The following is a 13,727-nucleotide window of genomic DNA, read 5'->3' on the forward strand; positions in this document are numbered from 1 at the left end:
TGAAGCAGAGCTGGAGGAGAGAATAGAGTTCTGCCCTTTCAGAGAGAGCAAGCAACAGGTATGTGAGGTAGAGGTTTCTCTGGGAGGCCATAAGCTTTCCTAAAGAGATGGGTTTTGAGGCACTTTTTAAATAATTGAAGACTTGGAGAGAGCTTGGTGGTAGTAGGCAGCCAATTTCAAAAGAAATGAACCACCTGTGAGAAGTCCTGCAAGCGTGAGTTGGTCGTACGGGTGCGAGCAGCGGACAGGAGAAGGTCTTGGGCAGAGCGGAGAGACCGAAAAGGGGCATACCTGCGGATCAGTGAAAAGATATAGGAGGGGCTAGAATTGGTTTGTGCTTTATAGGTGTGGATTAGTACCTTGAATTGACTCCTATAGGATACAGGAAGCTAATGTAAGGACTGATAGAGGGGAGAGGTAGGAGAGGAGCAACTGAGTAATTTAGACCATAATTTAGATCTTTCTGTTTATGGTCACCCAAGCATATTATATATCAGTTTTTAAAAGATATAAAGAGAATTGTTTCTGATACCCTACATGTATTTATAATACAAAATTATTTTTGATCTTTTTTTTCTTCTCTCCCTTTCTATTCATCTCTTCTCCTTCGTTCACTGGTTCCTTAACCTTTACTCACCTGTCTTTCATTATGTTTGAGCATGACAAAGATGTCAAAAATTAGCAGTTCACCAATCTGAATATTGTCTGCTTCTGCTTATCCTTTTTCCACAATATGTGGTGAACATACACATGAATAGAGAGGAGGATATAGTTGGGCAATAGAACCTTACTTACGCTGTGAATTCCATAGGTCTGTTTCCTAGTTTTATCATGAATAGTTCTCATGCAGTTTTTCTACCATGTTATTGTTTTCAACAACAATTATATTACCCCCTATTTGTACTACGATTGCATCTATCTTTTTTATTTTTGTGGCTTAATGCTACGGTTTATGTTTACCTGAGTGTTTGTCGTTACTCTTTTATTTTTTTTGTATCTTGTCACATACTTTGAAATGCCCAAAATACAATGATTTTTTTAAAGAAATATTAAGTTTGGAAAAAAATATTAAAATTAGGAAAAAAATATATATTTTCCCAATTTGTTTGTATAATAATGTCTACACAGCAAGGACAACCAAAGAAAAATAAATCAAAACAGATTCACTTATTAGTCCAGATTGTTAAAATGCTCAGTATGTCCAGAATTTCAATAAATGTTTGAAAATTATAGTACAATATGGTTTCAAAATTAAACCTTTGCAAATTAATGTCTGCTTAGTCTACATCTTTAACATCTCAGAATCAAAAACTGCTATACTATATAATATATAGACATTCAGGGTATTTAACTAACAGCATTTTGAGGCTTTCGTTTATCCATTTGATCATTAACCTATGTATGTATTTATTTTTTCTTCTTTCACAGACTTTGTGTGCCACTACTGTAAAGTATTATATGTCTATATTCTGCTACTTGAGGTATATTATTTGAATGTACGTTGAGGTGTAACATTTCATGCCATTCTTGGGCACTAAGCCCTGAAATGCATGACAGCATGGAATGTAATGGGGTCTTTACGGGACTAATTTCATTACATTAAAAATGTTCCTATTTACGGTAAAATGTGTTTTCCGTTCATTGGATTTTTTTTGGCTGTATACTGAAAGCTGCAAGATTAATTCATAATGTAGGACTTGCTTAAGAGGTTTGCATTGATGTTGGCAGGTGAGCTCACATTCTAATGGTCATTACAGTGGTACAAAAAATGCCTGCTATTTAATTTTTTATTGGGATTTGGCATAGTGCACAAGTAACTATTATGGTTTTGTTTTGCTTTACAAAATTTAGCAATTAGCCATAGACATTGAAGACAGAGGAGTATATAATTAGACATTCTGGATCCCTGTCCTTTAATCCAAAGTTTGTAGCACTTTATAAGACTTTGTGTCCTAAAATTCTTTAAAACTTTCCTACTGTGGAAGATAAATTGTGCTTGACTGTGTGACCTTTAAGTCTAACTTATATTTTTTTTAAATGAAATCATTAGTATAACCTTTTCATTTGCTTTTACTAGAATACTCCCTGTTGACCACAAATCCTTGACCTTGAAAAAAAGATTATTCATAAAAGAAAACAGAAAATATACTAATCTATTAATATCTCTGCTTTAATTCCATGTGATCTATTTTCTATTATGAATGATCTTTTTTTTCAAAACCAAGGTGAATACATTGAACCATTTAAGAATATCCTCTTACTATTCCTCCTTATTATTTTATAAATGCTTATGCACAGGTTGAAATATTAATGCAACAAAGTCCTCTTAAATTTTATCATTAGTATCTTGAGTTTCGATAAAATTGTGACTTAAAATATTAAATACAAAAACACAAGACAGAATACTTTCATTGACAACTTTGTACTGCATGTTTAACTTTTAATCCCTTTACTGCTATTTACTTTCTTTAAAAAAAAGTTGAACCTTTTGGAGATGTGGGATACAAAACTGTAATTTAGCTTGTCATTTCTCATTCATAGATACTTAAAGGGACACTATGTGCATCAAAACAACTTTAGATTAATGGAACAGTCTTGGTGTATAGATTATGCTTGTGTAGTCTCACTGCTCCCTTCTCTGCCATTTAGGAGATAAATCACTTTGTTTATGCAGCCTAGTCACACCATCCCTGTATGTATCCAAACATGTACAAACAGGGATCACATTCAGATAATAATAACAATGCTCTTGTTAAAGAATGGTGCCCAGGACTTATAAATAATTGCCCAACTTTCTCACAGCAACCTTGATAAAACATAGGAGAGTCCAGGTGTAACACCTCAATACAAAGTGTCAACAGATATATAAAACCTTAGAATGGAATACATTCTCACAGGGAGTATGTAAAGAGAGAACACAGGTCAAAGGCAAATATAGTGCAGTATTTAATTACATATATATCATATCAATATCTATATATATGTAATTCAATTATATATATAGAAAAATAAAATGTTTAGCTTTTGCACTCCTATCTCCCTTTTCCAATAGTACCAGGTGCTCGGCCACACTGCAATATAGGGAATAAACGATTGCCAGCACTCCTGGGTTTCCAATATCAGTAGGTTTATTGTCAGGTCGACGTTTCAGTCCCTAATTCAGGACTTTCATCAGGACACAAAAACTTAAAAAGGTCTTCCTAGACAAAACTCGTCAAGTAAACTTTGCTTTTATCTGCTACCGTATGTTATACTGGATTCACTCCACCTATTAATTGACACATTTTTGACACACTTACTTAAACTTAAAGGGACACTATAGTCACCAGAGCAACTACAGCTTAATTCATTTGTTCTGTTGAGTAGAATCATTACCTTCAGGCTTTTTGCTGTAAACACTGTCTTTTCAGAAAAAAATGCAGTGTTTACATTACAGCCTAGTGATAACTTCACTGGCCACTCCTCAGATAGCTGTTAGAGATCCTTCCTGGGTCATGGCTGCCTAAAATGCATCCAAATATTCAGTGTCTCCTCCCTCTGCATGCAGACACTGAACTTTCCTCATAGAGATTCATTGATTCAATTCATCTCTATGAGGAGATGCTGATTGGCCAGGGCTGTTTGAATAGTGCCGGCTCTGCCCCTGATCTGCCTCTTTGTCAGTCTCAGCCAATACAATGGGGAAGCATTGTGATTGGATCAGGGTACCACTTCTGCTGATGCCAGCAGGCAGTGGGCAGGTCTAAAGGAGGTTAAAAAAAGGTCAGAATAGGATCAGCGCTAAAATGCCACAAAAAAATGAAGATATGTATATGGTACAGGCAGCACCCCTACACAAAAAAGGCGGGTTCCCTCTAGTCCCCTGTAGGTAAATGGAAACAAAGAAAAAAACAGGAGAAGGGTGTGCCTTTAATGAAAATATTATGTACAAGTGAAATAGAAAGGTATAGTCCAAAATAACTTAACGCTAGTCCAATGAAGTATAGTCCACGGTGGTAGGGGAAATTCTTGTAGAGCAGTGATTCGTCACAGGTGCAGGTTGGTAATTTCAGTAGGACATATGTAAAAGAAGAAAGTAGAGAGACAAAAAATCTCCTGTTTTTTTACATGTAAGCAGGTGCAGACTTAAATAAAAGTAAGATTTTACTATATTTAGGGAGGCATGAGCATACCACGGGGGCTAGATGGTGGTTTTAACCCTACAGGGTCAGGAATACATGTTTGTGTTTCTGACCCTATAGTATTCCTTTAACACCTAAACCTTTCCCTTTGAAAGACAAAGGGTCAAGACAGATTTCTGGACTCAAATTATTGGGAGATAAGGGGCTCCTTGAGGGCAAAGAGATTTTATCACATTTCTTTTTGTGTTATTTTATTTGTGAGCGTATTTCCAGTTGTCTGTATATATGTGTTTTTCGATGTGCCATACAATACTACACTATATTTGCATATTACCTGTGCCCTCTCTTTACAGGCACCCTGTGCATGTAAATCTGTCAGAAGATAGATTTCTGACAAACCAGTCTTCAAGACATCCCTATCAGTCCATGATTTAGGTATTATTCAGTTGTGTCTGAGGTGATTTTGTTTAGACACAACTGGGTAAACACTAAATCCTTGACTAGTATGGGTGCCCTGAAGACCGGCTTAGTAACCACTGATGAAGTAAACAGACTGTGTTGTCACATATGTTAAAAATAAAAATAAAATTTCATGTGGGCTATGTAAGTCACAGCCAGCAAGAGTGAGGCTTAGGTTGCATGAATAAAGTGATTTAACTCCTACATTGCAAAGAACTGAGCATTAAAATGACAGGGCATTATCTATTGTTATTCTACTGAATGTTTTATTCTATAACATTGTATTACTATTATTATTATCCTTTATATAGCATCAGCTTAGTTAAGCATTCAAGTCATGGTTGATATTTAGCTATTCCAGATTATTTTGATTGTTACATTTTTTTTTTATTCACTTCTTTTTTTGAGTTGTTAATGCATCATACAATACAAGCCAAGTAAAATGTGAATCAGGCATCATATAAGTGAGATGACTATGGCATGTATACATATGAATCATGTGTGTTATTATTCACAGAGCTTGCCACTGGTGTGAGATAAGCATTGAACTACAGTAAAGTTAAACTATTTAAGAGAGTTATAAGGCTAATCACAGTAGAAACTCCAATGCACTATCAATCAGGTTTATCACTCATTTTGTGTATAGTGCAGGAAAAATTTCAGGTAAGTTAGCATTAGTAACGCAAAGAAAAATGAAAGTAACGAAACAAGGAAAGAATCATCAAACTATATATTGTATGCGTAACATATGCATGTGTGTGTTGCGTGATGTTGAAGAATTATGTTTTGCAGGGGTGTTATGACTATAGTCCTCCTGAGGTGGTGCTAGAGGACACCATCTTGTTTGTGGTTGCTGCTATCTAACAGCCTAGTGTGAAAGCTGTGCAGTCTGATATAAAACATTTAAGCCTTCAGCGTGATTAATAAAGATGAATAGGTGCCTTGGAAATATTGTGAATGGTGGGAAACAATACCTGGGACCTCCATTGCTCATAATTGCCCCAAACCTATGAGGGGCCGCGGAAAGGGTGTGGTGGAGCAAGATTGTGGGGGTTCTCTGTGTGTGCTTCCATACTAAGTGAAGAAAAATAAAATCACAAGAAAACAGAAAAATAGATTTTAAACTATGAACTAGATTTTAAACTACAGCCCATTCCATCGGATACCACTTTTATGTGGTTCATTGGTAATTGTGACCATGATGCCAACTACGGTTTAGTGCATCAAGTTAGTGCCTCTAATTCATAGTTTAAGTCAGTGAGTTCTGGCCCCTGAATGGTACAAAAGGTGTTACATTGGAGAAATTCCACTGATGAATGGTTCGGTGTTCTCGCTGGTGCTTCTGCGCCCCCCGAGAGTCCAAGTACTGTGAGCAGAGTGGGTGAGTCTGGTGGAGATGTTGCTGTGTATGTCTTCCCCTCTCTGAGGACCATCAGCATGTAGGATGTGGACTAGCGGTATGCCACTCCAGCATCTTGCAGCTTCTTTGTTATTGGTTGCATGGTCTTTCTCCATAGCAGTGTAGACCGGGTGACATCTTGGAAACAAGGTGAAGTGGTGAGCTTCAAAGTATAGAGTGGCCTTGTCCTGGAGAGCTTTCATGAGTCTTTGTTTATATTGATATTTAAGAATAATGTTTCTTGGCAAGATTGTAGGGGCACGAGGAGACCTGTTGACCCTGTAGGTACCATATAGGATAAGTAACTTAGCCTGTATGGCAGGTTGTACTGTGATAATCAGCCATCTGAGGAAGTGTGTTCATTTTTTTAAAGGTGATTTAGGGAATGTTTAGGAAGAAGCCATCTATACCCGGATATGTTTTGGGACATGATGGAGTCACATAAGCACTATGTTTGGGGAGCCTTAGGCATTGTCTCCTTAGATCCAGAGCATGACAGTGTGTGGACAAGCTGAATTATAAGATAACTCGCTTGCCTCTTTTTTCTTTCTTTTTCTACAGGCTGGTAACTGGTATGATGACAAACATAACTGATCCCACTTGCTATGATAGGTGGAGGTTGTAGTTTCAGGCACTTAGTTTCTTCACACCAAGGTAACCTATTTTTTGTGGCTTTCCCCACAGGGTGTCTGCCTATGCATGGATGCAAATAGCTTGCTATGTGTACAAGGTTACATCATTATAAGCACATCTTGAAAAAAAATGGCTTACATTTAATCCATAGTAATACATACATATATTACTATATATATAATGCTAAAGAAAAATAATTCCCTCTCCAGTGAACAATAATAAAATTATTCAGATTTTTTTTCAAATAGAAAGGAAGTTCAGGTGGAAATGAAAGGGGAAATTGGTTTTGGTTCCCATGGAAACACTGCTGGACGACTACACATTTATAGTTTTGGTGGCACACACATTATTTGTATTCTGTTACAATAGTTAAAATTGAATTAACAGTAGTATATTTTAATTAAAACATGATGTTTCCATGCATATGTTATATAGATGAGGCCCATTACTTTATTGAAGATATAGTAAGGTTAAAATATGTTGACATTTTATACACACATGGGATATGACAAAAGCAAGACAATATACCCAAATTTGTCATTATTCTGGATTTCTAAAAATATAAATAACATGACTTGGACGTTATATTCATAGAAGAAAAATTACTATATTTTATTGTTATAGGTTTTTACAGAATAGTCATGATACAGAAGCTATTCTAAAATAATTTATCTGTCTTGCCAATTCAAGAAGAAACCTAACTATGGCATGGCACTTAAATCTTTACACTTTGAAACTACACTGGATATATTTAAAGGGACACTAAAGACACTTTACCTAAATCAATTGGCCTGGGTGCAGTGGCTCTGTCATTTTAGCCTAACATTCTAAAACATTGGTGTTTAGTAGATATCGCAATGTTTTCATTGCAAAGCTAAACCCACCTCTGGTGGCTGTCTTCCTAACAGCTACTACTAGCATATCTGCACTTATAACTGAGTTTTACACATTATGTGATCAAATGCTGATCATAGGGAAGCATTGCATTCAATGTTTTCCTATGAGAAGCATTATATTTGACAAGCGGTAGTTGCCATGCATGTGTTTCTCACCCCCAATGCTTCCATATGAGAAGCATTAACAAGGATAAGAAGCCAAGAAAGCAATGACTACAGGGTGACATCAGTGAGAGGAGGACAGGGTGGTAGTACCCAGCTAGACCTTGAGCTCGAAAAAAAAAGCTTTTTACACTTTGTTTAACATTAATTTAGTGGAACCCTCTATTCTTTATTTGGTAGGAGAACACTGTAGAATTAGGCTACAGTTTTGAAGACCCTTCTTAGTTTTTGCCTTCCATTGTTTTCATTACAAAATGTATAAAAAACAAAGTGACATTAACACATAAGTAAATTACTCACCTTCACTGCAGCGTAGAGTCTCTTTCAGTGCTGCCATCGCCTCCTCCTTGGCTGATGTCATCCTGGAAGCGTGCCTTCAGGATAACGGTCCAATCCAATTCTCATCATTGAGGAACATTAGGTACCATAGGTGTATGTGCATCACTTTTTGTGATGCGCCTATGATTCTGCCATAGAGAATTTTATATATGATAATTCTCTATGGCAGACCTTGATGTCACTGTGCATGCGCTTGCGACCTCATGGTTAGGACATGAGATGCAGGAAGTAACATTCCTGGGTCTTACACTATAATATAATCCAAGCTTTCAAGCTTTATAAGTCTTAAAATATGACATTTTGGTGAGTAGGAGAGGAAGGGGGTAGGACTGAGGCACTATAACAACTTCAATTAGATGAAGTTGTTAGGATCTTAGCTGAAAGTTGCTTTCTTACATTTTTCCAACTTGTCTTTATAAGACTCACTATTTATGTGTTAAATAATCTTATTATTGGCATAAGCCATGCCTAAAAATATTATCAAGATAAAAATTCTAAATGAACTATTCCAAAACTACCACACATTTATAAAAGTCTGTAGTCCATAACAATCAAACTTGGTTCTGGGAACTAAGCATGTTCAGTTTCCCATATAAGGCATTTAGGATTGTGTGCTTCTGATATCCAGACTACAGTACAATAAAAAACATTTAGAAACACTGAGTTGCCATCAATAACCCATTAATAACTGAGGCATTTATATAAGTTTAGATCAAAACAAAACGTAAACAAAACTTTGAATTTGTGATATATGTCTGTTCAACCATAATTCATCTCTTTCATATTAAATGCACCCACACTTATTATACATCATTTTGTTCAGGAGAAAAAGGGCTTTCATTTCATATCAAATATTAATATTTGAAACATAATTTAACATTGCTATTTGTTTAGTTCTACATGGAATTTTAACTGTGAATGTCACAATTCTGTTAGCTGTTACAGCAATAAAGTACACATATTTGTATACAGTGATGTCTCACGAGTAAAACAGTACCCTCCATGTATAGGTTTTATGTTGTTTCAGAAGGTTACAGGGTCAAATATAGCACAAATTTTTTTCAGTTGATACACATTGAAATTTGCCAGACTTATTATGTTGCCTTTGAGACCATATGGTAGCCCAGGAATGAGTATTACCCCCATGATAGCATACCATTTGCAAAAGTAGACATATCAAGGTATGAGAAATGGGGTATGTGCAGTCTTTTTTTAGTAGCTACTTAGTCACAAATACTGGCCAAAGTTAGCGGTCATATTTGTTTGTGTATGAAAAATGCAAAAAACAAATTTGAATGCTAATTTTACTACTAAATTTAGTATTTTTAAACCTAAAATCGCCAAGACTTTAATGTGGTGCTCAGACACTGCCATTGACACAGTACCAGGGTTTTATGTGACAGAGGAGATGGCGTGTGTGTGGGTACAAATTGCGTCAAAGTCCTGAAATCACCTGAAGTGTAATTTTGTATCTAATGTGTATCTGTCAGCTTTTCATAGAAATGTATGTCTTCTTCCAAAAGTAAACTACAGATGCATATCAAACAAGCTTAGATACATTTGAACATTTTTCATTGTGTATATAAGCAATTTACTTTTTGGAATTTCCATATTGTAGCTGCAAGAATCTGGTGTAAAATAATAATAATAATAATAATAATAATAATAATAAATGTTACTGTTATTAAAAATCTTTGCATAATGCTTGCTTGTTTGCTGAACAAGTATTTTTCTGCCTGAGTTTCATGACCTGAACATGACATATTAAATGTTTATTAATATTCACAATCATAACAGTAAAAGGCACATACCTTGAAAAATGTCATTGTTGCACCATCTTGAACAGTTCCATATTCTATTTTTGTTTGTTTGGCTAAATCGTCTGCAGAGTCAATTGGTGATTCCATACGTTCCACTGTTAGAAATGCAGCTAAGTTGGCAGTATAGGAGGAAATGATGATAAGTGTAAAAAACCACCATATTCCTCCTACTATCCTTGTGGAGAGTGCTTTGGGCATGAGCTCAGAACCTGGGAGAAATCAAGGTATATATTGAAATAAAATTTATTTTTTTCCCGATATTAGGTATTAGGTATTAGATGAACATATTAGTATATAGAATTTTACTGCAGAAACAGTTAGTATATATAAAATATAAATTATATAGAACATGGATGAATGTATATATGAGGTCTGTTCATCATAGATAATACTTTACCTATTATATTAGGATTTGCACTTTATTCATATCAATGATAATGTGTTAATAAAACATAACTATATTTTGATGAAGTTATACTGTGCTGGCAGGACTCTGATGAATCCATTAGTAACTCTGTGGTGGAATATTAATTGATTAATAGATCACTATCAAAATAATATACATGAATGCTCATTCAATGGATAAAATTATCTAAATATCCCCCAAAGTAATCACAAGTAGTACAGTAGCTTCCTGACAAACATACACCTATAATAAACTGCGTGTAAACAACTTGGTGCTTATTTCTTTGTTTAATATGTAAAATATCTGGGGACGCATCTAGCAGTTATAAAATGTGTAGTTATAGAAACAGAGCAGTCTAGCAAAAGTTTCAATACAACCAAGAAAGTTTTTAAGCAAAATAGTTTTCCAGATTTATGGGTTTTCTTACCACTAAGGACCATACAGATGAAAAGCATCACAGTAGATTCCTTGTGATCTGATATAACCATATGAGCTAATAAAGAATATACAAAATATTTTATTTCACTGTACATACGATGTATATATTTATTAATTTGGATAGTTTGTTTCCTTGTCTGGAATCCAGAGGTGTGTTAATGTCATTCAAATTTTTCACGTAAGATGTTGTATAAATATTATATATGATATTGTATAACATATTGTGCTTTTTATTTAATTAATTTAAAGTACTGTATTTTTTGGTACTTGTGGGATGTGTGATATATGAAAAATTATTCTTAATATGTCCTGATATGAAAAACCAAAGTACACCCTCTTTCAATTCTATGGTTTTAAATATCAGGACATAATAAGAATAATATGTTTCTTAGCATGTCTTAAAATTAGGTAAATACAACCTCAGATGACATATTACACTGTGTCATGATTTATATAACAAAAAGTAAGTGAAAATGGAGAAGCCATGTGTGAAAAACTAAGTATGCCTTATGATTCTTGTAGAACCACCTTTAGCAGCAGTTACTTGAAGTAATCATTTTCTGTATGACTTTATCAGTCTCTCACATTGTTGTGGAGGAATTTTGTCCCACTCTTCTTTACATCATTGCTTCAGTTCATTGAGGTTTGCTAGCATGTGTTTATGCACAGGTCTCTCAAAGTCCTGACACAACATATCAATCGTATTGAGGTATGTACTTTGACTGCACCATTGCAACACCTTGGTTCTTTTAATTTTCAGCCATTTTGTTATAGATTTGCTGGTGTGCTTGGGATCATTGTACTGTTACAAGACCCAATTGCAGCCAAGATTAAGCTATTGAAGAGATGGCCTCACACTTGACTCTAGAATACTTTGGCATACAGATGAGTTTGTAGTCGACTCAATGACTGCAAGGTTCCAAAGTCCTTTGATGGCAAAATAAGCCCAAATCATCACCCCTCTACCACCATGTTTCACAGTTGGTATGATGTGTTTGTGCTCATGTGCTGTATTTACATTTCTCCAAATATCTCCACTTTGGTCTCTTCTGTCCAAAGGACTTTGAGACAGAGGTCTTCTGGTTTGTTCAGATGCAATTTTGCAAAAACATGCAACTTTGCAAGCTGTGCTGCCATTAACTTTTTAGTGCGAAGAGGCTTTCTCCTGTACACCATTCCAAGCAAACCATACTTGTGTAGTCTTTTTCTAATTGTACTGTCATGGACTTTAATATTTAACATGTTAACTTAGGTCTGTTGAGTCTAAGATGTAACTGTTTGCATGGTCTGACCTTGGGGTGAATTTTCTGGGACAACCACTACTAGGAAGATTGGCAACTGTCTTGAATGTTTTCCACTTTTGAATAATCTTTCTCACCATGGACTTGTTAGATTGTTTTGGAAATATATAACCCTTATTACCCTTACGGTTTGATCGACAACAACAATGGTTTCTCTAAAACCATTGCTGATGTATTTCCTCCTTGGCCCCTCGTTAACACATATCTGAATGCTCCAGACTCGCAAACTGCTAAAATCTCAGCATTTACAGAGGTGGTCACACTTGCTGATGATCAATGAGTCAAGGACATTTTAATTAGCTGCACCATAATTCATATGGAAGCATTAAGGGTGTACTTCGTTTTTTAACACACATAGCTTCTACATTTTGGCTTTATTTGTGTTAAATAAATCATGGCATAAGTGCTACGTACTATTAACAAGCATAGATTGGGAGACACATTTTCATTAATATAATCTTAGAATAAAATGGCATCTCAATTAGGGTTCAATATAAACTAAGACTCAAACAAAACATTCTTTTAAGCACATGACCCACTATCATGCTGTCAGTTTTGCCGAATGTCCTTTGGAACTAGCAATATTATAAAATATTTAACCAGGAACGGCACATACAGCTTTTTGCTTATTTCCTATCCTAGAAGCTAGAGGTTGTTATAGTTCAACTTAATGATATTCTCCTTATCTAACTCAAGAAAATGAAAGACTGAGATGACTTTGCTGGGAATCGAGCCTACAACTCTGAGAAAATGGCTTGGAGGCCTATCCAATAAAATTATATAAATATAAGAGATAACAACAAATGTGAAAAAGTGATTATTAACGGAATTGGACCATTTCTGGATAATCTCACATACATTTTTGTGAGATTATTTCAAAATATCCCTAAACAGCTTTCAATTGTTATCCTGTAACTTATTTTTATCTGGTGAATGTTAGTTACAGGATAATATTTTTTATATTTTCATAGGGACACCTCAATACTTGAGAATTACAAAATATGCAATATTAACTCTTAGCTAAGCATTGTAATTCTGTTTTATAAGAAGCATTAACATATTGTACAAATATATAACTTGACATGAGTGTACTGTTGCGCAATATACAGGTTTTGAAAACAGAATATTTTTTTTTCTTTTTTACAAAAGTTAACTGATCTTTATTTTACTTTGTATAAACTATTGATTTACTTATAGGGACAGTATAGTCACCAGAACTATTACAGACTAATATAGGGATTCTGGTGTCTGTAACTTATCTCTGCAGGCTCAGTAATGTAAATGCTGCCTTTTCAGAGAAAAGTCAGTGTTTACAATGCTGCCTAGTACATTGCAGTCACTCAGAGAGGTACTAAAGAGACTTCCTGGGTTAGGTTCTGCATTCTTTACAGGACCTACTTTCAGAATTTCTATGCTCTGTATTGAGATGATGAACACCCCCCATTGTAATGACTTGCTTAGACTTTAAACTTGCAAAAACCTATCCAAAATAATTGGTAACATTAAAGGTTAATCCCTTCTGTTATTTTGAAAGACTTTGTGAGCTATTAAAACAAAAGCAAATTAAAGTGTACATACAAGTGCTGTATGAATTTTAAATATATCAACTGGGGGTATTTCCCAATAGTTATGTCTAGTTTAATTTGTTTTTCTGAAATTTAAAGCACAAATAGTTATCAGTTCAAATAACACAAAAAAAACCTGCAGTTTTGTATGTTGATTTAGTTGTAGTGTTTGGAGTCTTTCTAGACTT

The 13,727-nt window shown here is 34.9% G+C and overlaps 1 protein-coding gene across 2 annotated transcripts in view; it reads right to left on the reverse strand.

Moving 5' to 3' along the window:
• The window catches only part of GRIK2 (glutamate ionotropic receptor kainate type subunit 2), a 622,789-nt gene that overhangs the window by 97,726 nt on the left and 511,336 nt on the right, over window positions 1–13,727 (reverse strand). For both annotated transcript variants that reach the window (XM_063443553.1, XM_063443554.1), the window contains one exon: window positions 9,821–10,038. In XM_063443553.1, coding sequence (XP_063299623.1) covers window positions 9,821–10,038 — 218 coding nt within the window. The remainder of the gene's footprint in view (window positions 1–9,820; window positions 10,039–13,727) is intronic.

Source organism: Pelobates fuscus, chromosome 2, assembly GCF_036172605.1.
Source record: "Pelobates fuscus isolate aPelFus1 chromosome 2, aPelFus1.pri, whole genome shotgun sequence".
In the NCBI taxonomy this organism is placed as follows: Eukaryota; Metazoa; Chordata; class Amphibia; order Anura; family Pelobatidae; genus Pelobates; species Pelobates fuscus.